This window comes from Salvelinus fontinalis, chromosome 40 (genome assembly GCF_029448725.1).
Source record: "Salvelinus fontinalis isolate EN_2023a chromosome 40, ASM2944872v1, whole genome shotgun sequence".
Lineage (NCBI taxonomy): Eukaryota > Metazoa > Chordata > Actinopteri > Salmoniformes > Salmonidae > Salvelinus > Salvelinus fontinalis.
The window spans coordinates 29,765,111-29,793,000 of NC_074704.1; the positions used below are offsets into that span (position 1 = coordinate 29,765,111).

General features: G+C 52.2%; 1 protein-coding gene across 1 annotated transcript in view; it reads left to right on the forward strand.

Moving 5' to 3' along the window:
- The window catches only part of LOC129839621 (general transcription factor 3C polypeptide 1-like), an 88,968-nt gene extending 64,035 nt beyond the window's left edge, over positions 1-24,933 (forward strand). Inside the window, exons 19-23 of the mRNA XM_055907149.1 lie at positions 1,117-1,352; positions 3,517-3,812; positions 16,567-16,993; positions 21,992-22,272; positions 24,207-24,933. Of these exons, the coding sequence (XP_055763124.1) occupies positions 1,117-1,352; positions 3,517-3,812; positions 16,567-16,993; positions 21,992-22,272; positions 24,207-24,500 (1,534 nt within the window). The 3' untranslated portion in view covers positions 24,501-24,933. The remainder of the gene's footprint in view (positions 1-1,116; positions 1,353-3,516; positions 3,813-16,566; positions 16,994-21,991; positions 22,273-24,206) is intronic.
- The last annotated feature ends 2,957 nt before the right edge of the window (positions 24,934-27,890 follow it).

Sequence of the window (27,890 nt, forward strand, 5' to 3'; positions counted from 1 at the left end):
TGCCCCTGTCTCTCTCTGCCCCTGTCTGTCTCTCTCTGCCCCTGTCTGTCTCTCTCTCTGCCCATGTCTGTCTCTCTCTGCCCATGTCTGTCTCTCTCTGCCCATGTCTGTCTCTCTCTGCCCCTGTCTGTCTCTCTCTGCCCCTGTCTGTCTCTCTCTGCCCCTGTCTGTCTCTCTCTGCCCCTGTCTGTCTCTCTCTGCCCCTGTCTGTCTCTCTCTGCCCCTGTCTGTCTCTCTCTGCCCCTGTATGTCTTTCTCTGCCCCCGTCTGTCTCTCTCTGCCCCTGTCTGTCTCTCTCTGCCCCTGTCTGTCTCTCTCTCTGCCCCTGTCTGTCTCTCTCTCTGCCCCTGTCTGTCTCTCTCTCTGCCCCTGTCTGTCTCTCTCTCTGCCCCTGTCTGTCTCTCTCTCTGCCCCTGTCTGTGTCTCTCTGCCCCTGTCTGTGTCTCTCTGCCCCTGTCTGTGTCTCTCTGCCCCTGTCTGTGTCTCTCTGCCCCTGTCTGTGTCTCTCTGCCCCTGTCTGTGTCTCTCTGCCCCTGTCTGTGTCTCTCTGCCCCTGTCTGTGTCTCTCTGCCCCTGTCTGTGTCTCTCTGCCCCTGTCTGTGTCTCTCTGCCCCTGTCTGTGTCTCTCTGCCCCTGTCTGTGTCTCTCTGCCCCTGTCTGTGTCTCTCTGCCCCTGTCTGTGTCTCTCTGCCCCTGTCTGTGTCTCTCTGCCCCTGTCTGTGTCTCTCTGCCCCTGTCTGTGTCTCTCTGCCCCTGTCTGTGTCTCTCTCTGCACCTGTCTGTGTCTCTCTCTGCACCTGTCTGTGTCTCTCTCTGCACCTGTCTGTGTCTCTCTGCACCTGTCTGTGTCTCTCTGCCCCTGTCTGTGTCTCTCTGCCCCTGTCTGTGTCTCTCTGCCCCTGTCTGTGTCTCTCTGCCCCTGTCTGTGTCTCTCTGCCCCTGTCTGTGTCTCTCTGCCCCTGTCTGTCTCTCTCTGCCCCTGTCTGTCTCTCTCTGCCCCTGTCTGTCTCTCTCTGCCCCTGTCTGTGTCTCTCTGCCCCCGTCTGTCTCTCTCTCTGCCCATGTCTGTCTCTCTCTGCCTCCGTCTGTCTCTCTCTGCCCTTGATTGTCTCTCAGTATCTCAGTGCTGGCTGAGGATGATGATGATGAAGAGGAGAGTGAGGGGCGGAGGGGGATCGAGGTGAGGGCTCACAAGGCGTCCCACACCAAGTACCTGATGATGCGTGGATACTGCGTCCCCGGGATCGTCAACCTCCGAAACCTCAACACCAACGATAGTATCGTGGTGGAATCATGCACCATGAGACTACATCTACGACACACACCTGTACACACTCTGTTTATTACCCAGGGTACGTACACACACCTGTACACACACTGTTTATTACCCAGGGTAGGTACACACACCTGTACACACTCTGTTTATTACCCAGGGTAGGTACACGCACCTGTACACACACTGTTTATTACCCAGGGTAGGTATACACACCTGTACACACTCTGTTTATTACCCAGGGTAGGTACACACACACATCTACGACACACACCTGTACACACTCTGTTTATTACCCAGGGTAGGTACACACACCTGTACACACACTGTTTATTACCCAGGGTAGGTACACACACCTGTACACACACTGTTTATTACCCAGGTAGGTACACACACCTGTACACACACTGTTTATTACCCAGGGTAGGTAAATACACACCTGTACACACACTGTTTATTACCCAGGGTAGGTAAATACACACACCTGTACACACTCTGTTTATTACCCAGGGTAGGTACACACACCTGTACACACTCTGTTTATTACCCAGGGTAGGTACACACACCGTTTATTACCCAGGGTAGGTATACACACCTGTACACACACTGTTTATTACCCAGGGTAGGTACACACACCTGTACACACTCTGTTTATTACCCAGGGTAGGTACACACACCTGTACACACTCTGTTTATTACCCAGGGTAGGTACACACACCTGTACACACACTGTTTATTACCCAGGGTAGGTAAATACACACACCTGTACACACTCTGTTTATTACCCAGGGTAGGTACACACACCTGTACACACTCTGTTTATTACCCAGGGTAGGTACACACACCGTTTATTACCCAGGGTAGGTATACACACCTGTACACACACTGTTTATTACCCAGGGTAGGTACACACACCTGTACACACTCTGTTTATTACCCAGGGTAGGTACACACACCTGTACACACACTGTTTATTACCCAGGGTAGGTACACACACCTGTACACACACTGTTTATTACCCAGGGTAGGCACACACACCTGTACACACTCTGTTTATTACCCAGGGTAGGTACACACACATCTACGACACACACCTGTACACACACTGTTTATTACCCAGGGTAGGTACACACACCTGTACACACACTGTTTATTACCCAGGGTAGGTACACACACCTGTACACTCTTTTTATTACCCAGGGTAGGTACACACACCTTACACACTCTGTTTATTACCCAGGGTAGGTACACACACCTGTATACACACTGTTTATTACCCAGGGTAGGTACACACACCTGTACACACACTTTTATTACCCAGGGTAGGTAATCACACCTGTACACTCTGTTTATTACCCAGGGTAGGTACACACACCTGTATACACACTGTTTATTACCCAGGGTAGGTACACACACCTGTACACACACTTTTATTACCCAGGGTAGGTAATCACACCTGTACACTCTGTTTATTACCCAGGGTAGGTACACACACCTGTACACACACTGTTTATTACCCAGGGTAGGTACACACCTGTACACACTCTGTTTATTACCCAGGGTAGGTACACACCTGTACACACACTGTTTATTACCCAGGGTAGGTACACACCTGTACACACACTGTTTATTACCCAGGGTAGGTACACACACATCTACGACACACACCTGTACACACACTGTTTATTACCCAGGGTAGGTACACACACATCTACGACACACACCTGTACACACACTGTTTATTACCCAGGGTATGTACCCACACCTGTACACACACTGTTTATTACCCAGGGTAGGTACACACACCTGTACACACACTGTTTATTACTCAGGGTAGGTACACACACATCTACGACACACACCTGTACACACACTGTTTATTACCCAGGGTAGGTACACACACCTGTACACACACTGTTTATTACCCAGGGTAGGTACACACACATCTACGACACACACCTGTACACACACTGTTTATTACCCAGGGTATGTACCCACACCTGTACACACACTGTTTATTACCCAGGGTAGGTACACACACCTGTACACACACTGTTTATTACTCAGGGTAGGTAAATACACTCTGTTTATTACCCAGGGTAGGTACACACACCTGTACACACACTGTTTATTACTCAGGGTAGGTAAATACACACACACACCTAAACACACACTAAAAACCGCTCTCCACAACACATAAGAATTCTTCTCTCTCCCTCATCCTCTCTCTCTCCTCCTCTCAGACTCTCCCCCCATAGACTTCTCCAGACACGGTCCCTCTCTCCTCCCCTCCTTTCTCACCCATTCCCTCAGAGCCCATTCCTCCTCCCCCCTCCCCTCCTCTGTAGAGGTGTGTGAGGGGCGTCTGGTGACTCAGAGAGGGTATAGCCCAGAGGACATTGGGGCTGTGGCAGAGCTCAGAGCAACGCTGGAGAGACACGGAGCCTTCGGATTGGACAGACGGGACCTGGTGACATCACACACACACCTGGTCGAGCCAAGAGACGGACGTACTAGAGGTCTGCAGCAGTACCTACAGGTAGAGACACACTGAAACACACTGCTGCAGCAGTACCTACAGGTAGAGACACACTGAAACACACTGCTGCAGCAGTACCTACAGGTAGAGACACACTGAAACACACTGCTGCAGCAGTACATACAGGTAGAGACACCCTGAAACACACTGCTGCAGCAGTACCTACAGGTAGAGACACACTGAAACACACTGCTGCAGCAGTACATACAGGTAGAGACACGCTGAAACACACTGCTGCAGCAGTACCTACAGGTAGAGACACACTGCTGCAGCAGTACATACAGGTAGAGACACACTGACACACACTGCTGCAGCAGTACATACCGGTAGAGACACCCTGAAACACACTGCTGCAGCAGTACATACAGGTAGAGAGACACTGCTGCAGCAGTACATACAGGTAGAGACACGCTGAAACACACTGCTGCAGCAGTACATACAGGTAGAGACACACTGCTGCAGCAGTACATACAGGTAGAGACACACTGCTGCAGCAGTACCTACAGGTAAAGACACACTGCTGCAGCAGTACATACAGGTAGAGACACACTGACACACACTGCTGCAGCAGTACATACCGGTAGAGACACCCTGAAACACACTGCTGCAGCAGTACATACAGGTAGAGACACACTGCTGCAGCAGTACATACAGGTAGAGACACACTGAAACACACTGCTGCAGCAGTACCTACAGGTAGAGAGACACTGCTGCAGCAGTACATACAGGTAGAGACACACTGCTGCAGCAGTACCTACAGGTAGAGACACACTGAAACACACTGCTGCAGCAGTACATACAGGTAGAGACACACTGAAACACACTGCTGCAGCAGTACATACAGGTAGAGACACACTGAAACACACTGCTGCAGCAGTACCTACAGGTAGAGACACACTGCTGCAGCAGTACATACAGGTAGAGACACACTGAAACACACTGCTGCAGCAGTACATACAGGTAGAGACACACTGAAACACACTGCTGCAGCAGTACATACAGGTAGAGACACACTGAAACACACTGCTGCAGCAGTACCTACAGGTAGAGACACACTGCTGCAGCAGTACATACAGGTAGAGACACACTGAAACACACTGCTGCAGCAGTACATACAGGTAGAGACACGCTGCTGCAGCAGTACATACAGGTAGAGACACACTGAAACACACTGCTGCAGCAGTACATACAGGTAGAGACACACTGCTGCAGCAGTACATACAGGTAGAGACACACTGAAACACACTGCTGCAGCAGTACATACAGGTAGAGACACGCTGCTGCAGCAGTAAATACAGGTAGAGACACGCTGCTGCAGCAGTACATACAGGTAGAGACACACTGCTGCAGCAGTACATACAGGTAGAGACACCCTGAAACACACTGCTGCAGCAGTACATACAGGTAGAGACACCCTGAGACACACTGCTGCAGCAGTACATACAGGTAGAGACACACTGAAACACACTGCTGCAGCAGTACCTACAGGTAGAGACACACTGAAACACACTGCTGCAGCAGTACCTACAGGTAGAGACACACTGCTGCAGCAGTACATACAGGTAGAGACACACTGAAACACACTGCTGCAGCAGTACATACAGGTAGAGACATACTGCTGCAGCAGTACATACAGGTAGAGACACACTGCTGCAGCAGTACATACAGGTAGAGACACACTGAAACACACTGCTGCAGCAGTACATACAGGTAGAGACACACTGAAACACACTGCTGCAGCAGTACATACAGGTAGAGACACACTGAAACACACTGCTGCAGCAGTACATACAGGTAGAGACACACTGCTGCAGCAGTACATACAGGTAGAGAAACACTGAAACACACTGCTGCAGCAGTACATACAGGTAGAGACATACTGCTGCAGCAGTACATACAGGTAGAGACACACTGAAACACACTGCTGCAGCAGTACATACAGGTAGAGACACACTGAAACACACTGCTGCAGCAGTACATACAGGTAGAGACACACTGAAACGCACTGCTGCAGCAGTACATACACACTGAAACACATTGCTGCAGCAGTACATACAGGTAGAGACACACTGAAACACACTGCTGCAGCAGTACATACAGGTAGAGACACACTGCTGCAGCAGTACCTACAGGTAGAGACACGCTGAAACACTGCTGCAGAAGTACATACAGGTAGAGACACACTGAAACATACTGCTGCAGCAGTACATACAGGTAGAGACACACTGCTGCAGCAGTACATACAGGTAGAGACACACTGAAACACACTGCTGCAGCAGTACATACAGGTAGAGACACACTGCTGCAGCAGTACCTTCAGGTAGAGACACCCTGAAACACACTGCTGCAGCAGTACATACAGGTAGAGACACACTGCTGCAGCAGTACATACAGGTAGAGACACACTGAAACACACTGCTGCAGCAGTACATACAGGTAGAGACACACTGCTGCAGCAGTACCTACAGGTAGAGACACACTGAAACACACTGCTGCAGCAGTACATACAGGTAGAGACACGCTGAAACACACTGCTGCAGCAGTACCTACAGGTAGAGACACCCTGAAACACACTGCTGCAGCAGTACATACAGGTAGAGACACACTGAAACACACTGCTGCAGCAGTACCTACAGGTAGAGACACACTGCTGCAGCAGTACATACAGGTAGAGACACACTGAAACACACTGCTGCAGCAGTACCTACAGGTAGAGACACACTGAAACACACTGCTGCAGCAGTACCTACAGGTAAAGACACACTGAAACACACTGCTGCAGCAGTACCTACAGGTAGAGACACCCTGACACACACTGCTGTAGCAGTACATACAGGGAGAGACACCCTGAAACACACTGCTGCAGCAGTACCTACAGGTAGAGACACCCTGACACACACTGCTGTAGCAGTACATACAGGGAGAGACACCCTGAAACACACTGCTGCAGCAGTACCTACAGGTAGAGACACACTGCTGCAGCAGTACATACAGGTAGAGACACACTGCTGCAGCAGTACATACAGGTAGAGACACACTGCTGCAGCAGTACCTACAGGTAGAGACACACTGAAACACACTGCTGCAGCAGTACATACAGGTAGAGACACACTGCTGCAGCAGTACATACAGGTAGAGACACACTGAAACACACTGCTGCAGCAGTACATACAGGTAGAGACACACTGCTGCAGCAGTACATACAGGTAGAGACACACTGCTGCAGCAGTACATACAGGTAGAGACACACTGCTGCAGCAGTACCTACAGGTAGAGACACACTGAAACACACTGCTGCAGCAGTACATACAGGTAGAGACACACTGCTGCAGCAGTACATACAGGTAGAGACACACTGCTGCAGCAGTACATACAGGTAGAGACACACTGAAACACACTGCTGTAGCAGTACCTACAGGTAGAGACACCCTGAAACACACTGCTGCAGCAGTACATACAGGTAGAGACACACTGAAACACACTGCTGCAGCAGTACATACAGGTAGACACACTGCTGCAGCAGTACATACAGGTAGAGACACACTGCTGCAGCAGTACATACAGGTAGAGACACACTGAAACACACTGCTGCAGCAGTACATACAGGTAGACACACTGCTGCAGCAGTACATACAGGTAGAGACACACTGCTGCAGCAGTACATACAGGTAGAGACACACTGAAACACACTGCTGCAGCAGTACATACAGGTAGAGACACACTGAAACACACTGCTGCAGCAGTACATACAGGTAGAGACACACTGAAACACACTGCTGCAGCAGTACATACAGGTAGAGACACACTGAAACACACTGCTGCAGCAGTACCTACAGGTAGAGACACACTGCTGCAGCAGTACATACAGGTAGAGACACACTGAAACACACTGCTGCAGCAGTACCTACAGGTAGAGACACACTGCTGCAGCAGTACATACAGGTAGAGACACACTGAAACGCACTGCTGCAGCAGTACATACAGGTAGAGACACACTGAAACACACTGCTGCAGCAGTACCTACAGGTAGAGACACACTGCTGCAGCAGTACATACAGGCAGAGACACACTGAAACACACTGCTGCAGCAGTACATACAGGTAGAGACACGCTGCTGCAGCAGTACATACAGGTAGAGACACGCTGCTGCAGCAGTACATACAGGTAGAGACACACTGCTGCAGCAGTACATACAGGTAGAGACACACTGCTGCAGCAGTACCTACAGGTAGAGACACACTGCTGCAGCAGTACATACAGGTAGAGACACACTGAAACACACTGCTGCAGCAGTACATACAGGTAGAGACACACTGAAACACACTGCTGCAGCAGTACATACAGGTAGAGACACACTGCTGCAGCAGTACATACAGGTAGAGACACACTGAAACACACTGCTGCAGCAGTACATACAGGTAGAGACACACTGAAACACACTGCTGCAGCAGTACATACAGGTAGAGACACGCTGAAACACACTGCTGCAGCAGTACCTACAGGTAGAGACACCCTGAAACACACTGCTGCAGCAGTACATACAGGTAGAGACACACTGCTGCAGCAGTACATACAGGTAGAGACACGCTGCTGCAGCAGTACATACAGGTAGAGACACACTGCTGCAGCAGTACCTACAGGTAGAGACACACTGCTGCAGCAGTACCTACAGGTAGAGACACACTGCTGCAGCAGTACCTACAGGTAGAGACACACTGCTGCAGCAGTACCTACTGGTAGAGACACACTGCTGCAGCAGTACCTACAGGTAGAGACACACTGCTGCAGCAGTACCTACTGGTAGAGACACACTGCTGCAGCAGTACCTACAGGTAGAGACACACTGCTGCAGCAGTACCTACAGGTAGAGACACACTGCTGCAGCAGTACCTACAGGTAGAGACACACTGAAACACACTGCTGCAGCAGTACCTACAGGTAGAGACACACTGCTGCAGCAGTACCTACAGGTAGAGACACACTGAAACACACTGCTGCAGCAGTACATACAGGGAGAGACACACTGAAACACACTGCTGCAGCAGTACCTACAGGTAGAGACACACTGAAACACACTGCTGCAGCAGTACCTACAGGTAGAGACACACTGCTGCAGCAGTACCTACAGGTAGAGACACACTGCTGCAGCAGTACATACAGGTAGAGACACACTGAAACACACTGCTGCAGCAGTACATACAGGTAGAGACACACTGCTGCAGCAGTACATACAGGTAGAGACACACTGCTGCAGCAGTACATACAGGTAGAGACACACTGAAACACTCTGCTGCAGCAGTACCTACAGGTAGAGACACTCTGCTGCAGCAGTACATACAGGTAGAGACACACTGAAACACACTGCTGCAGCAGTACATACAGGTAGAGACACACTGAAACACTCTGCTGCAGCAGTACCTACAGGTAGAGACACTCTGCTGCAGCAGTACATACAGGTAGAGACACACTGAAACACACTGCTGCAGCAGTACCTACAGGTAGAGACACACTGAAACACACTGCTGCAGCAGTACATACAGGTAGAGACACACTGCTGCAGCAGTACATACAGGTAGAGACACACTGAAACACACTGATGCACCAGTACCTACAGGTAGAGACACACTGCTGCAGCAGTACATACAGGTAGAGACACACTGAAACACACTGCTGCAGCAGTACATACAGGTAGAGAGACGCTGCTGCAGCAGTACATACAGGTAGAGACACACTGCTGCAGCAGTACCTATAGGTAGAGACACACTGAAACACACTGCTGCAGCAGTACATACAGGTAGAGACACGCTGCTGCAGCAGTACATACAGGTTGAGACACACTGCTGCAGCAGTACATACAGGTAGAGACACACTGCTGCAGCAGTACATACAGGTAGAGACACACTGCTGCAGCAGTACATACAGGTAGAGACACACTGCTGCAGCAGTACATACAGGTAGAGACACACTGCTGCAGCAGTACCTACAGGTAGAGACACACTGAGACACACTGCTGCAGCAGTACATACAGGTAGAGACACGCTGAAACACACTGCTGCAGCAGTACCTACAGGTAGAGACACACTGAAACACACTGCTGCAGCAGTACATACAGGTAGAGACACGCTGAAACACACTGCTGCAGCAGTACCTACAGGTAGAGACACACTGCTGCAGCAGTACATACAGGTAGAGACACCCTGAAACACACTGCTGCAGCAGTACATACAGGTAGAGACACACTGCTGCAGCAGTACCTACAGGTAGAGACACGCTGAAACACTGCTGCAGAAGTACATACAGGTAGAGACACACTGAAACACACTGCTGCAGCAGTACATACAGGTAGAGACACACTGCTGCAGCAGTACATACAGGTAGAGACACACTGCTGCAGCAGTACATACAGGTAGAGACACACTGCTGCAGCAGTACCTACAGGTAGAGACACACTGAGACACACTGCTGCAGCAGTACATACAGGTAGAGACACTCTGAAACACACTGCTGCAGCAGTACCTACAGGTAGAGACACACTGAAACACACTGCTGCAGCAGTACATACAGGTAGAGACACGCTGAAACACACTGCTGCAGCAGTACCTACAGGTAGAGACACCCTGAAACACACTGCTGCAGCAGTACATACAGGTAGAGACACACTGCTGCAGCAGTACATACAGGTAGAGACACACTGAAACACACTGCTGCAGCAGTACCTACAGGTAGAGACACACTGCTGCAGCAGTACCTACAGGTAGAGACACACTGCTGCAGCAGTACCTACAGGTAGAGACACACTGCTGCAGCAGTACCTACAGGTAGAGACACACTGCTGCAGCAGTACCTACTGGTAGAGACACACTGCTGCAGCAGTACCTACAGGTAGAGACACACTGCTGCAGCAGTACCTACAGGTAGAGACACACTGAAACACACTGCTGCAGCAGTACCTACAGGTAGAGACACACTGCTGCAGCAGTACCTACAGGTAGAGACACACTGAAACACACTGCTGCAGCAGTACATACAGGGAGAGACACACTGAAACACACTGCTGCAGCAGTACCTACAGGTAGAGACACACTGAAACACACTGCTGCAGCAGTACCTACAGGTAGAGACACCCTGAGACACACTGCTGCAGCAGTACATACTATTAGAGACACACTGAAACACACTGCTGCAGCAGTACATACAGGTAGACACACTGCTGCAGCAGTACCTACAGGTAGAGACACCCTGAGACACACTGCTGCAGCAGTACATACAGGTAGAGACACCCTGAGACACACTGCTGCAGCAGTACATACAGGTAGAGACACACTGAAACGCGCTGCTGCAGCAGTACATACAGGTAGAGACACACTGCTGCAGCAGTACATACAGGTAGAGACACACTGAAACACACTGCTGCAGCAGTACATACAGGTAGAGACACACTGAAACACACTGCTGCAGCAGTACATACAGGTAGAGAAACACTGCTGCAGCAGTACATACAGGTAGAGACACACTGCTGCAGCAGTACATACAGGTAGAGAGACACTGCTGCAGCAGTACATACAGGTAGAGACACACTGAAACACACTGCTGCAGCAGTACATACAGGTAGAGACACACTGCTGCAGCAGTACATACAGGTAGAGACACACTGCTGCAGCAGTACATACAGGTAGAGACACACTGAAACACACTGCTGCAGCAGTACATACAGGTAGAGACACACTGAAACACACTGCTGCAGCAGTACATACAGGTAGAGACACACTGCTGCAGCAGTACATACAGGTAGAGACACACTGAAACACACTGATGCAGCAGTACCTACAGGTAGAGACACACTGCTGCAGCAGTACATACAGGTAGAGACACACTGAAACACACTGCTGCAGCAGTACATACAGGTAGAGACACACTGAAACACACTGCTGCAGCAGTACATACAGGTAGAGAGACGCTGCTGCAGCAGTACATACAGGTAGAGACACACTGCTGCAGCAGTACCTATAGGTAGAGACACACTGAAACACACTGCTGCAGCAGTACATACAGGTAGAGACACGCTGCTGCAGCAGTACATACAGGTTGAGACACACTGCTGCAGCAGTACATACAGGTAGAGACACACTGCTGCAGCAGTACATACAGGTAGAGACACACTGCTGCAGCAGTACATACAGGTAGAGACACACTGCTGCAGCAGTACCTACAGGTAGAGACACACTGAGACACACTGCTGCAGCAGTACATACAGGTAGAGACACGCTGAAACACACTGCTGCAGCAGTACCTACAGGTAGAGACACACTGAAACACACTGCTGCAGCAGTACATACAGGTAGAGACACGCTGAAACACACTGCTGCAGCAGTACCTACAGGTAGAGACACACTGCTGCAGCAGTACATACAGGTAGAGACACACTGAAACACACTGCTGCAGCAGTACATACAGGTAGAGACACACTGCTGCAGCAGTACATACAGGTAGAGACACACTGAAACACACTGCTGCAGCAGTACCTACAGGTAGAGACACACTGCTGCAGCAGTACCTACAGGTAGAGACACACTGCTGCAGCAGTACCTACAGGTAGAGACACCCTGAAACACACTGCTGCAGCAGTACATACAGGTAGAGACACACTGCTGCAGCAGTACATACAGGTAGAGACACACTGAAACACACTGCTGCAGCAGTACCTACAGGTAGAGACACACTGCTGCAGCAGTACCTACAGGTAGAGACACACTGCTGCAGCAGTACCTACAGGTAGAGACACACTGCTGCAGCAGTACCTACAGGTAGAGACACACTGCTGCAGCAGTACCTACAGGTAGAGACACACTGAAACACACTGCTGCAGCAGTACATACAGGTAGACACACTGCTGCAGCAGTACCTACAGGTAGAGACACCCTGAGACACACTGCTGCAGCAGTACATACAGGTAGAGACACCCTGAGACACACTGCTGCAGCAGTACATACAGGTAGAGACACACTGAAACGCGCTGCTGCAGCAGTACATACAGGTAGAGACACACTGCTGCAGCAGTACATACAGGTAGAGACACACTGAAACACACTGCTGCAGCAGTACATACAGGTAGAGACACACTGAAACACACTGCTGCAGCAGTACATACAGGTAGAGAAACACTGCTGCAGCAGTACATACAGGTAGAGACACACTGCTGCAGCAGTACATACAGGTAGAGAGACACTGCTGCAGCAGTACATACAGGTAGAGACACACTGAAACACACTGCTGCAGCAGTACATACAGGTAGAGACACACTGCTGCAGCAGTACATACAGGTAGAGACACACTGCTGCAGCAGTACATACAGGTAGAGACACACTGAAACACACTGCTGCAGCAGTACATACAGGTAGAGACACACTGAAACACACTGCTGCAGCAGTACATACAGGTAGAGACACACTGCTGCAGCAGTACATACAGGTAGAGACACACTGAAACACACTGATGCAGCAGTACCTACAGGTAGAGACACACTGCTGCAGCAGTACATACAGGTAGAGACACACTGAAACACACTGCTGCAGCAGTACATACAGGTAGAGACACACTGAAACACACTGCTGCAGCAGTACATACAGGTAGAGAGACGCTGCTGCAGCAGTACATACAGGTAGAGACACACTGCTGCAGCAGTACCTATAGGTAGAGACACACTGAAACACACTGCTGCAGCAGTACATACAGGTAGAGACACGCTGCTGCAGCAGTACATACAGGTTGAGACACACTGCTGCAGCAGTACCTACAGGTAAAGACACACTGAGACACACTGCTGCAGCAGTACCTACAGGTGGAGACACACTGAAACACACTGCTGCAGCAGTACATACAGGTAGAGACACACTGCTGCAGCAGTACCTACAGGTAGAGACACGCTGCTGCAGCAGTACCTACAGGTAGAGACACGCTGCTGCAGCAGTACATACAGGTAGAGACACACTGCTGCAGTAGTACATACAGGTAGAGACACCCTGAGACACACTGCTGCAGCAGTACATACAGGTAGAGACACACTGAAACACACTGCTGCAGCAGTACATACAGGTAGAGACACACTGCTGCAGCAGTACATACAGGTAGAGACACACTGAAACACACTGCTGCAGCAGTACCTACAGGTAGAGACACACTGCTGCAGCAGTACCTACAGGTAGAGACACACTGCTGCAGCAGTACCTACAGGTAGAGACACACTGAAACACACTGCTGCAGCAGTACATACAGGTAGAGACACACTGCTGCAGCAGTACCTACAGGTAGAGACACACTGAAACACACTGCTGCAGCAGTACATACAGGGAGAGACACACTGAAACACACTGCTGCAGCAGTACCTACAGGTAGAGACACACTGAAACACACTGCTGCAGCAGTACCTACAGGTAGAGACACACTGCTGCAGCAGTACCTACAGGTAGAGACACACTGAAACACACTGCTGCAGCAGTACATACAGGGAGAGACACACTGAAACACACTGCTGCAGCAGTACATACAGGTAGAGACACACTGCTGCAGCAGTACCTACAGGTAGAGACACACTGCTGCAGCAGTACCTACAGGTAGAGACACACTGCTGCAGCAGTACATACAGGTAGAGACACACTGCTGCAGTAGTACATACAGGTAGAGACACACTGAAACACACTGCTGCAGCAGTACATACAGGTAGAGACACACTGCTGCAGCAGTACCTACAGGTAGAGACACGCTGCTGCAGCAGTACCTACAGGTAGAGACACGCTGCTGCAGCAGTACATACAGGTAGAGACACACTGCTGCAGTAGTACATACAGGTAGAGACACCCTGAGACACACTGCTGCAGCAGTACATACAGGTAGAGACACACTGAAACACACTGCTGCAGCAGTACATACAGGTAGAGACACACTGAAACGCGCTGCTGCAGCAGTACATACAGGTAGAGACACGCTGAAACACACTGCTGCAGCAGTACATACAGGTAGAGACACACTGCTGCAGCAGTACATACAGGTAGAGACACACTGCTGCAGCAGTACATACAGGTAGAGAGACACTGCTGCAGCAGTACATACAGGTAGAGACACACTGAAACACACTGCTGCAGCAGTACATACAGGTAGAGACACACTGCTGCAGCAGTACATACAGGTAGAGACACACTGCTGCAGCAGTACATACAGGTAGAGACACTCTGCTGCAGCAGTACATACAGGTAGAGACACACTGAAACACACTGCTGCAGCAGTACATACAGGTAGAGACACACTGCTGCAGCAGTACATACAGGTAGAGAGACGCTGCTGCAGCAGTACATACAGGTAGAGACACACTGCTGCAGCAGTACCTATAGGTAGAGACACACTGAAACACACTGCTGCAGCAGTACATACAGGTAGAGACACACTGCTGCAGCAGTACATACAGGTAGAGACACACTGCTGCAGTAGTACATACAGGTAGAGACACACTGAAACACACTGCTGCAGCAGTACATACAGGTAGAGACACACTGCTGCAGCAGTACCTACAGGTAGAGACACACTGCTGCAGCAGTACCTACAGGTAGAGACACACTGCTGCAGCAGTACATACAGGTAGAGACACACTGCTGCAGCAGTACATACAGGTAGAGACACACTGAAACACACTGCTGCAGCAGTACCTACAGGTAGAGACACACTGCTGCAGCAGTACATACAGGTAGAGACACGCTGCTGCAGCAGTACATACAGGTAGAGACACACTGCTGCAGCAGTACATACAGGTAGAGACACGCTGAAACACACTGCTGCAGCAGTACATACCGGTAGAGACACACTGAAACACACTGATGCAGCAGTACCTACAGGTAGAGACACACTGCTGCAGCAGTACATACAGGTAGAGACACACTGAAACACACTGCTGCAGCAGTACATACAGGTAGAGAGACGCTGCTGCAGCAGTACATACAGGTAGAGACACACTGCTGCAGCAGTACCTATAGGTAGAGACACACTGAAACACACTGCTGCAGCAGTACATACAGGTAGAGACACACTGCTGCAGCAGTACATACAGGTTGAGACACACTGCTGCAGCAGTACATACAGGTTGAGACACACTGCTGCAGCAGTACATACAGGTTGAGACACACTGCTGCAGCAGTACATACAGGTAGAGACACACTGCTGCAGCAGTACATACAGGTAGAGACACACTGCTGCAGCAGTACATACAGGTCGAGACACACTGCTGCAGCAGTACATACAGGTAGAGACACACTGCTGCAGCAGTACATACAGGTAGAGACACACTGCTGCAGCAGTACATACAGGTAGAGACACACTGAAACACACTGCTGCAGCAGTACCTACAGGTAGAGACACACTGCTGCAGCAGTACATACAGGTAGAGACACGCTGCTGCAGCAGTACATACAGGTAGAGACACACTGCTGCAGCAGTACATACAGGTAGAGACACGCTGCTGCAGCAGTACATACAGGTAGAGACACGCTGCTGCAGCAGTACATACAGGTAGAGACACACTGCTGCAGCAGTACATACAGGTAGAGACACACAAACACACTGCATGTGAACGCTATTTCATTAGAACTTTGTAGTCTTTCTCCTTCTGTCCTGAAACACTCTTCCCTAATTGGTCTCCTTCCCTGTCTATACTGAACTTCTGCTCTGTGATTGGTTCATGTGTCTTTTTCTCCTCTGTGATTGTCCGTAGGACCTGCTGGAGGAAGAGCTGGTGTTGGAGGTGGGAGGGAGCTCAGTGCGTCTGGTGTTATTGAGTCACGCTGAGCCCTGGCTACTGACCTCCACCGGGAGGCAGAGAGTCCGGCCACACCAAGCCCAGCGAGGGGCCTCTGCCTTTGGGGACAGAAAGCACCACAACCCCCTCCTCCGCAAGAGAAGAACGGTGGCCCCCAGAGAGATGGAGCCACGCAGTAAGAGAGAGAGAAGGGAAACGCTGATGGAGGGAGAGGAGGTTGAGAAGAGGGAGGAGGAAGAGGAGGAGAGGAAGAAGATGCAGCCTGAAGAGAAAGACCGGAACGAGACAGCGGAGGAGAGAAGAGAGGAGGCAGGAGAGAAGGAGAAAAAAGAGAGGGTACAAGAGGAACCATCATCTACCACTGAGACAGAACAGAGCACAGGTGAGACTACGGCTGACCCCGTTAACCAGACTGCGGCCCGACCCCGTTAACCAGACTGCGGCCCGACCCCGTTAACCAGACTGCGGCCGACCCCGTTAACCAGACTGCGGCCCGACCCCGTTAACCAGACTGCGGCCGACCCCGTTAACCAGACTGCGGCCCGACCCCGTTAACCAGACTGCGGCCGACCCCGTTAACCAGACTGCGGCCGACCCCGTTAACCAGACTGCGGCCGACCCCGTTAACCAGACTGCGGCCGACCCCGTTAACCAGACTGCGGCCCGACCCCGTTAACCAGACTGCGGCCCGACCCCGTTAACCAGACTGCGGCCCGACCCCGTTAACCAGACTGCGGCCCGACCCCGTTAACCAGACTGCGGCCCGACCCCGTTAACCAGACTGCGGCCCGACCCCGTTAACCAGACTGCGGCCCGACCCCGTTAACCAGACTGCGGACCGACCCCGTTAACCAGACTGCGGACCGACCCCGTTAACCAGACTGCGGCCCGACCCCGTTAACCAGACTGCGGCCCGACCCCGTTAACCAGACTGCGGCCCGACCCCGTTAACCAGACTGCGGCCCGACCCCGTTAACCAGACTGCGGCCCGACCCCGTTAACCAGACTGCGGCCCGACCCCGTTAACCAGACTGCGGCCGACCCCGTTAACCAGACTGCGGCCGACCCCGTTAACCAGACTGCGGCCGACCCCGTTAACCAGACTGCGGCCGACCCCGTTAACCAGACTGCGGCCGACCCCGTTAACCAGACTGCGGCCGACCCCGTTAACCAGACTGCGGCCGACCCCGTTAACCAGACTGCGGCCGACCCCGTTAAACAGACTGCGGCCGACCCCGTTAAACAGACTGCGGCCCACCCCGTTAACCAGACTGCGGCTCACCCCGTTAACCAGACTAGAGCCGACCCCGTTAACCAGACTAGAGCCGACCCCGTTAACCAGACTAGAGCCGACCCCGTTAACCAGACTAGAGCCGACCCCGTTAACCAGACTAGAGCCGACCCCGTTAACCAGACTAGAGCCGACCCCGTTAACCAGACTGCGGCCGACCCCGTTAACCAGACTGCGGCCGACCCCCGTTAAACAGACTGCGGCCGACCCCGTTAAACAGACTGCGGCCCACCCCGTTAACCAGACTGCGGCTCACCCCGTTAACCAGACTAGAGCCGACCCCGTTAACCAGACTAGAGCCGACCCCGTTAACCAGACTAGAGCCGACCCCGTTAACCAGACTAGAGCCGACCCCGTTAACCAGACTAGAGCCGACCCCGTTAACCAGACTGCGGCCGACCCCGTTAACCAGACTGCGGCCGACCCCGTTAACCAGACTGCGGCCGACCCCGTTAACCAGACTGCGGCCGACCCCGTTAACCAGACTGCGGCCGACCCCGTTAACCAGACTGCGGCCGACCCCGTTAACCAGACTGCGGCCGACCCCGTTAACCAGACTGCGGCCGACCCCGTTAACCAGACTGCGGCCGACCCCGTTAACCAGACTGCGGCCGACCCCGTTAAACAGACTGCGGCCGACCCCGTTAAACAGACTGCGGCCCACCCCGTTAACCAGACTAGAGCCGACCCCGTTAACCAGACTAGAGCCGACCCCGTTAACCAGACTAGAGCCGACCCCGTTAACCAGACTAGAGCCGACCCCGTTAACCAGACTAGAGCCGACCCCGTTAACCAGACTAGAGCCGACCCCGTTAACCAGACTAGAGCCGACCCCGTTAACCAGACTGCGGCCGACCCCGTTAACCAGACTGCGGCCGACCCCGTTAACCAGACTGCGGCCGACCCCGTTAACCAGACTGCGGCCGACCCCCGTTAACCAGACTGCGGCCGACCCCGTTAACCAGACTGCGGCCCACCCCGTTAACCAGACTGCGGCCCACCCCGTTAACCAGACTGCGGCCCACCCCGTTAACCAGACTGCGGCCCACCCCGTTAACCAGACTGCGGCCCACCCCGTTAACCAGACTGCGGCCCACCCCGTTAACCAGACTGCGGCCCACCCCGTTAACCAGACTGCGGCCCACCCCGTTAACCAGACTGCGGCCCACCCCGTTAACCAGACTGCGGCCGACCCCGTTAACCAGACTGCGGCCGACCCCGTTAACCAGACTAGAGCCGACCCCGTTAACCAGACTAGAGCCGACCCCGTTAACCAGACTGCGGCCGACCCCGTTAACCAGACTGCGGCCGACCCCGTTAACCAGACTGCGGCCCACCCCGTTAACCAGACTGCGGCCCACCCCGTTAACCAGACTGCGGCCCACCCCGTTAACCAGACTGCGGCCCACCCCGTTAACCAGACTGCGGCCCACCCCGTTAACCAGACTGCGGCCGACCCCGTTAACCAGACTGCGGCCGACCCCGTTAACCAGACTAGAGCCGACCCCGTTAACCAGACTGCGGCCGACCCCGTTAACCAGACTGCGGCCGACCCCGTTAACCAGACTGCGGCCGACCCCGTTAAACAGACTGCGGCCGACCCCGTTAAACAGACTGCGGCCCACCCCGTTAACCAGACTGCGGCTCACCCCGTTAACCAGACTAGAGCCGACCCCGTTAACCAGACTAGAGCCGACCCCGTTAACCAGACTAGAGCCGACCCCGTTAACCAGACTAGAGCCGACCCCGTTAACCAGACTAGAGCCGACCCCGTTAACCAGACTAGAGCCGACCCCGTTAACCAGACTGCGGCCGACCCCGTTAACCAGACTGCGGCCGACCCCGTTAACCAGACTGCGGCCCGACCCCGTTAACCAGACTGCGGCCCGACCCCGTTAACCAGACTGCGGACCGACCCCGTTAACCAGACTGCGGACCGACCCCGTTAACCAGACTGCGGCCCGACCCCGTTAACCAGACTGCGGCCCGACCCCGTTAACCAGACTGCGGCCGACCCCGTTAACCAGACTGCGGCCGACCCCGTTAACCAGACTGCGGCCGACCCCGTTAACCAGACTGCGGCCGACCCCGTTAACCAGACTGCGGCCGACCCCGTTAACCAGACTGCGGCCGACCCCGTTAAACAGACTGCGGCCCACCCCGTTAACCAGACTGCGGCTCACCCCGTTAACCAGACTAGAGCCGACCCCGTTAACCAGACTAGAGCCGACCCCGTTAACCAGACTAGAGCCGACCCCGTTAACCAGACTAGAGCCGACCCCGTTAACCAGACTAGAGCCGACCCCGTTAACCAGACTAGAGCCGACCCCGTTAACCAGACTAGAGCCGACCCCGTTAACCAGACTGCGGCCGACCCCGTTAACCAGACTGCGGCCGACCCCGTTAACCAGACTGCGGCCCGACCCCGTTAACCAGACTGCGGCCCGACCCCGTTAACCAGACTGCGGACCGACCCCGTTAACCAGACTGCGGACCGACCCCGTTAACCAGACTGCGGCCCGACCCCGTTAACCAGACTGCGGCCCGACCCCGTTAACCAGACTGCGGCCCGACCCCGTTAACCAGACTGCGGCCCGACCCCGTTAACCAGACTGCGGCCCGACCCCGTTAACCAGACTGCGGCCCGACCCCGTTAACCAGACTGCGGCCGACCCCGTTAACCAGACTGCGGCCGACCCCGTTAACCAGACTGCGGCCGACCCCGTTAACCAGACTGCGGCCGACCCCGTTAACCAGACTGCGGCCGACCCCGTTAACCAGACTGCGGCCGACCCCGTTAACCAGACTGCGGCCGACCCCGTTAACCAGACTGCGGCCGACCCCGTTAACCAGACTGCGGCCGACCCCGTTAACCAGACTGCGGCCGACCCCGTTAAACAGACTGCGGCCGACCCCGTTAAACAGACTGCGGCCGACCCCGTTAACCAGACTGCGGCCGACCCCGTTAACCAGACTGCGGCCGACCCCGTTAAACAGACTGCGGCCGACCCCGTTAAACAGACTGCGGCCCACCCCGTTAACCAGACTGCGGCTCACCCCGTTAACCAGACTAGAGCCGACCCCGTTAACCAGACTAGAGCCGACCCCGTTAACCAGACTAGAGCCGACCCCGTTAACCAGACTAGAGCCGACCCCGTTAACCAGACTAGAGCCGACCCCGTTAACCAGACTAGAGCCGACCCCGTTAACCAGACTGCGGCCGACCCCGTTAACCAGACTGCGGCCGACCCCGTTAACCAGACTGCGGCCGACCCCGTTAACCAGACTGCGGCCGACCCCGTTAACCAGACTGCGGCCGACCCCGTTAACCAGACTGCGGCCGACCCCGTTAACCAGACTGCGGCCCACCCCGTTAACCAGACTGCGGCCCACCCCGTTAACCAGACTGCGGCCGACCCCGTTAACCAGACTGCGGCCGACCCCGTTAACCAGACTGCGGCCGACCCCGTTAACCAGACTAGAGCCGACCCCGTTAACCAGACTAGAGCCCACCCCGTTAACCAGACTGCGGCCGACCCCGTTAACCAGACTGCGGCCGACCCCGTTAACCAGACTGCGGCCGACCCCGTTAAACAGACTGCGGCCGACCCCGTTAAACAGACTGCGGCCCACCCCGTTAACCAGACTGCGGCTCACCCCGTTAACCAGACTAGAGCCGACCCCGTTAACCAGACTAGAGCCGACCCCGTTAACCAGACTAGAGCCGACCCCGTTAACCAGACTAGAGCCGACCCCGTTAACCAGACTGCGGCCGACCCCGTTAACCAGACTGCGGCCGACCCCGTTAACCAGACTGCGGCCGACCCCGTTAACCCGACTGCGGCCGACCCCGTTAACCCGACTGCGGCCGACCCCGTTAACCCGACTGCGGCCGACCCCGTTAACCCGACTGCGGCCGACCCCGTTAACCCGACTGCGGCCGACCCCGTTAACCCGACTGCGGCCGACCCCGTTAACCCGACTGCGGCCGACCCCGTTAACCCGACTGCGGCCGACCCCGTTAACCCGACTGCGGCCGACCCCGGTCTGGTCACTGGTGTGTTTTATTGTGTTTTTTATTTTCCTCAGAGGGCGACGGTGAGAAGCCATTTTCATCTCTAGCTGAGGAAGAGGATGGTGAGGCTAGCGGTCTGCGTGAGGAAGAGGACGGTAGCGGCGGTGTGTGTGACGTGTCGTTCATCAGTCGTCCGTGGCGTATCGTGGACGGCAGTCTGAACAGGCCGGTGTGTAAAGGCATGCTGGAGGCTGTTCTGTCCCACATCATGACCCGGCCTGGTTTACCAGAACACCTCTTACTGGAACACTACAGAGGGGTCCTGCAGCCGGTGGTGGTTCTGGACCTCGTGCAGGTAGGAACAACACACACACCAGGGCCGTGCACAGACCTTTGGTGGGGCAGCCGATTAGAAAAATATATATATAATATCAATCTTTTTTTACCGTCATTCCATTTAACGTCATTCCCAAAAATGAAACGTCATTCCATTTACCGTCATTCCATTTACCGTCATTCCATTTACCGTCATTCCATTTACCGTCATTCCATTTACCGTCATTCCATTTACCGTCATTCCATTTACCGTCATTCCATTTACCGTCATTCCATTTACCGTCATTCCATTTACCGTCATTCCATTTACCGTCATTCCATTTACCGTCATTCCATTCAACGTCATTCCATTCAACGTCATTCCATTCAACGTCATTCCATTCAACGTCATTCCATTCAACGTCATTCCCCAAAATGAAACATCATTCCATTTCTACTGCTTCTACAGCCAAATTCACCATGTTGTTTTTTAACAGAGCCATTTGTTGGGGCCTAAAAATAAAGGCCTAAGCAAACTTGAACCACAGATAAAGGGTGTTAGAAACCACTACTGGGGGCGGCCTGATCAGCTGGTCATCTGTGATGTAGGCCTGATCAGCTGGTCATCTGTGATGTAGGCCTGGTCAGCTGGTCATCTGTGATGTAGGCCTGATCAGCTGGTCATCTGTGATGTAGGCCTGATCAGCTGATCATCTGCGATCTAGGCCTGGTCAGCTGGTCATCTGTGATGTAGGCCTGGTCAGCTGGTCATCTGTGATGTAGGCCTGATCAGCTGATCATCTGCGATGTAGGCCTGGTCAGCTGGTCATCTGTGATGTAGGCCTGATCAGCTGGTCATCTGTGATGTAGGCCTGGTCAGATGATCATCTGTGATGTAGGCCTGGTCAGATGATCATCTGTGATGTAGGCCTGGTCAGATGATCATCTGTGATGTAGGCCTGATCAGCTGGTCATCTGTGATGTAGGCCTGGTCAGATGATCATCTGTGATGTAGGCCTGATCAGCTGGTCATCTGTGATGTAGGCCTGGTCATCTGATCATCTGTGATGTAGGCCTGATCAGCTGGTCATCTGTAGGTCTGGTCAGATGATCATGTTATAGTTCCTCCCATAACTGTACTGTTATAGCAGGTTTATAATGTAATGTTATAGCATGTTTATAATGTAATGTTATAGCATCTTTATAATGTACTGTTATAGCAGGTTTATAATGTAGTGTTACAGCAGGTTTATAATGTAATGTTATAGCAGGTTTATAATATAATGTTATAGCAGGTTTATAATGTACTGTTATAGCAGGTTTATAATGTAGTGTTACAGCAGGTTTATAATGTAGTGCTCCTCTCCTCCTCCTCTCTCCCCGTACCTCTTCTCCTCCTCTCTCCCCGTACCTCTTCTCCTCCTCTCTCCCCGTACCTCCTCCTCTCTCCCCGTACCTCCTCCTCTCTCCCCGTACCACCTCCTCTCTCCCCGTACCACCTCCTCTCTCCCCGTCCCTCCTCTCCTCTCCCCGTCCCTCCTCTCCCCTCCTCCTCCTCTCCCCGTCCCTCCTCCCCCCTCCTCCTCCTCTCCCTGTCCCTCCTCTCCCCTCCTCCTCTGTTCCTCCTCTCTCCCCTCCTCCCCTCCTCCTCTGTTCCTCCTCTCTCCCCGTCCCTCCCCTCCTCCTCTGTTCCTCCTCTCTCCCCGTCCCTCCCCTCCTCCTCTGTTCCTCCTCTCTCCCCGTCCCTCCCCTCCTCCTCTGTTCCTCCTCTCTCCCCGTCCCTCCCCTCCTCCTCTGTTCCTCCTCTCTCCCCGTCCCTCCCCTCCTCCTCTGTTCCTCCTCTCTCCCCGTCCCTCCCCTCCTCCTCTGTTCCTCCTCTCTCCCCGTCCCTCCCCTCCTCCTCTGTTCCTCCTCTCTCCCCGTCCCTCCCCTCCTCCTCTGTTCCTCCTCTCTCCCCGTCCCTCCTCTCCTCAGGCCCTCGTTGAGTTGGGCTGTATTAAGAAGAAGTACGTGACCAGACGTCCCAAACCCTCCCTCTTCTCCCGCCCAGCTGCCTTCCACACGGTGGAGGAGGAGAGAGTGGGAGAGACAGGGGTGAGACCGGCTGAGACGACCACTGTGTTCTATGAGCCGACCATCGACTGCTGTCTGCGTCTAGGACAGGTTTTACCCCACGAAAAGAACTGGAACCAGTGGGTCCAGTTCGCACAACATGAGAACAAACCGTTAAGGACTGGAGTTGAAACTGATCTGGGCTCAGTTCATTAGGACACGCTGTAGTGAAACGTTTTTAAGCCGTAGCAAAACGTTGGGCAACAAAATAACAAGAGTTTCTATTAGAAACATGTAAGTATGTCCTTGGCCGTTCCCTATGATTCTGTTTGGTTCCATTTAGTTGTTAGGGAATACACCCCAGGACTGCTAGGGGACGGGAGTTTTACTTGATCAGGATTAATAGGCCCAGGAGTTAAAACAACACGTTTCTTCACAGTGGGTAACCAATGGTCTTTACTTCTGACTCTTACCGGACAACAAGATTTGATTTTAGCTATAAAATATGTTTTGGTTGTAGTTATAAAGAGCTCTGGGAATTAGTTTCACATCTTAGATGTCTTTCATTGGGAAAACCTGTTATTGTTTCATTTCAGTTTTGTTATTGTTTTCTTGAAAGTGTGATTTAATAAAATGTAAAATCGTGAAATGAGACACTTGATGCTTTTATCTAAAATTAAACAAGTTATTTAGATTTTTTTTTTTAAAGAGACCACAGAACAAGTCACTTTGTTTTCTAGTTTATCAACATGGACACCTGTAAAATCACAGAACTGTTCAATAGAATTGAACAACTTCATCAGTCATTTTTGCAGTTTACACAGCATGAAAAGTATATTCCTCTCCAAGCTTCCATCGACTGTTAAATAATAATTAATAATAATTAGTAAAACATGTAAATAGTTCCTCTTCCAAAGACAATCAAGTTGAATCAGTAGAACAAATAACGCAACAGAATGTGATTTACTGGTTCAATAAAACCCTGTTACTGGTTCAATAACGCCCTGTTACTGGTTCAATAATGCCCTGTAACTGGTTCAATAACGCCCTGTTACTGGTTCAATAACGCCCTGTCCCTGGTTCAATAACGCCCTGGTACGGTTCAATAAAACCCAGTTACTGGTTAAATAACGCCCTGTTACTGGTTCAATAAAACCCTGTTCCTGGTTCAATAAAACCCTGCTACTGGTTCAATAAAACCTGTTACTGGTTCAATAAAACCCAGTTACTGGTTCAATAACGCCCTGTTACTGGTTCAATAAAACCCTCTTCCTGGTTCAATAAAACCCTGTTCCTGGTTCAATAAAACCCTCTTCCTGGTTCAATAAAACCCTGTTCCTGGTTAAATAAAACCCTGTTACTGGTTCAATAACGCCCTGTTACTGGTTCAATAACGCCCTGTTACTGGTTCAATAACGCCCTGTTACTGGTTCAATAACGCCCTGTTACTGGTTCAATAACGCCCTGTTACTGGTTCAATAACGCCCTTTTACTGGTTCAATAAAACCCTGTTACTGGTTCAATAAAACCCTGTTACTGGTTCAATAACGCCCTGTTACTGGTTCAGTAACACCCTGTTACTGGTTCAATAAAATCCTGTTACTGGTTCAATAAGACCCTGTTACTGGTTCAATAAAACCCTGTTACTGGTTCAATAAAACCCTGTTACTGGTTCAATAAAACCCTGTTACTGGATCAATAACGCCCTGTTACTGGTTCAATAAAACCCAGTTACTGGTTAAATAAAACCCTGTTACTGGTTCAATAACGCCCTGTTACTGGTTCAATAAGGCCCTGTTAGTGGTTCTATAAGGCCCTGTTACTGGTTCTATAAGGCCCTGTTACTGGTTCAATAACGCCCTTTTACCGGTTCAATAAAACCCTGTTACTGGTTCAATAAAGCCCTGTTACTGGTTCTATAACGCCCTGTTACTGGTTCAATAACGCCCTTTTACCGGTTTAATAAAACCCTGTTACTGGTTCAATAATGCCCTGTTACTGGTTCAATAACGCCCTGTTACTGGTTCAATAAAACCCTGTTACTGGTTCAATAACGCCCTGTTACTGGTTCAATAACGCCAGGTTACCGGTTCAATAAAACCCTGTTACCGGTTCAATAAAACCCTGTTACCGGTTCAATAAAACCCTGTTACCGGTTCAATAAATACCCTGTTACTGGTTCAATAACGCCCTGTTACTGGTTCATTAACGCCCTGTTACTGGTTCATTAACGCCCTGTTACTGGTTCAATAACGCCCTGTTACTGGTTCAATAACGCCCTGTTACTGGTTCTATAACGCCCTGTTACTGGTTCTATAACGCCCTGTTACTGGTTCTATAACGCCCTGTTACTGGTTCTATAACGCCGTGTTACTGGTTCAATAACGCCCTGTTACTGGTTCAATAAAACCCTGTTCCTGGTTCAATAATGCTGCATTTTTGCACGTTCCCGTTTTAGGCCGGGTTTCAGCAATGCACCTCTTAAAGGCAATGTGAGTTTAACTAGTCGGCAGGCGTGACGAAGTTGATGTGGCGTAGGATTGATATAGCTTATTTGCGTAGTCCAAAAAGATCAGATCAGGAAGAAAACCCATGTTAATGCAATGTGTAACCAGGGTTATAGACCTTGGAGGAAGAGCATCAGCAAGATTTGAACTGGTCCCTATTCCAGTACCTCGTCCACTACACCAGTAGGGGGGAGGGCACCACTTATGTTCCCTATTCCAGTACCACGTCCACTGCGGCAGTAGGGGGGAGGGCACCACGTATGGTCCCTTTTCCAGTACCTCGTCCACTACACCAGTAGGGGGGAGGGAACCACTTATGGTCCCTATTCCAGTACCTCGTCCACTACACCAGTAGGGGGGAGGGAACCACTTATGGTCCCTATTCCAGTACCTCGTCCACTACGCCAGTAGGGGGGAGGGCACCACTTATGGTCCCTATTCCAGTACCTCGTCCACTACGCCAGTAGGGGGGAGGGCACCACATTTATAAAGACGTTTAGTCATTTAGCACGTTATTCCTTTTAGAAATGTGATTAATTAAGAAAGTTGGTAAAACCAAAGTTGCATCTGGGAGGAACTGGTAACCTCGTGGGTCTGGGAGGAACTGGTGACCTCGTGGGTCTGGGAGGAACTGGTGACCTCGTGGGTCTGGGAGGAACTGGTGACCTCGTGGGTCTATGAGGAACTGGTGACCTCGTGGGTCTGGGAGGAACTGGTGACCTCGTGAGTCTGGGAGGAACTGGTGACCTTGTGGGTCTGGGAGGAACTGGTGACCTTGTGGGTCTGGGAGGAACTGGTGACCTTGTGGGTCTGGGAGGAACTGGTGACCTCGTGGGTCTGGGAGGAACTGGTAAGCTCGTGGGTCTGGGAGGAACTGGTGACCTCGTGGGTCTGGGAGGAACTGGTGACCTGGTTGGTCTGGGAGGAACTGAAACCTTGTGGGTCACAACTTGTATGTAATGCCCTCCAACCTATCAACCGTACAACAGACTTTTATATTTGATTCTCGCATGTAAACCTCGCCCACTGATCTGTCACTTTAAACTCCGCCCACTGAGCCTTCATTCAATCAATCAACATCGTTCTGACAGTGCCCTAG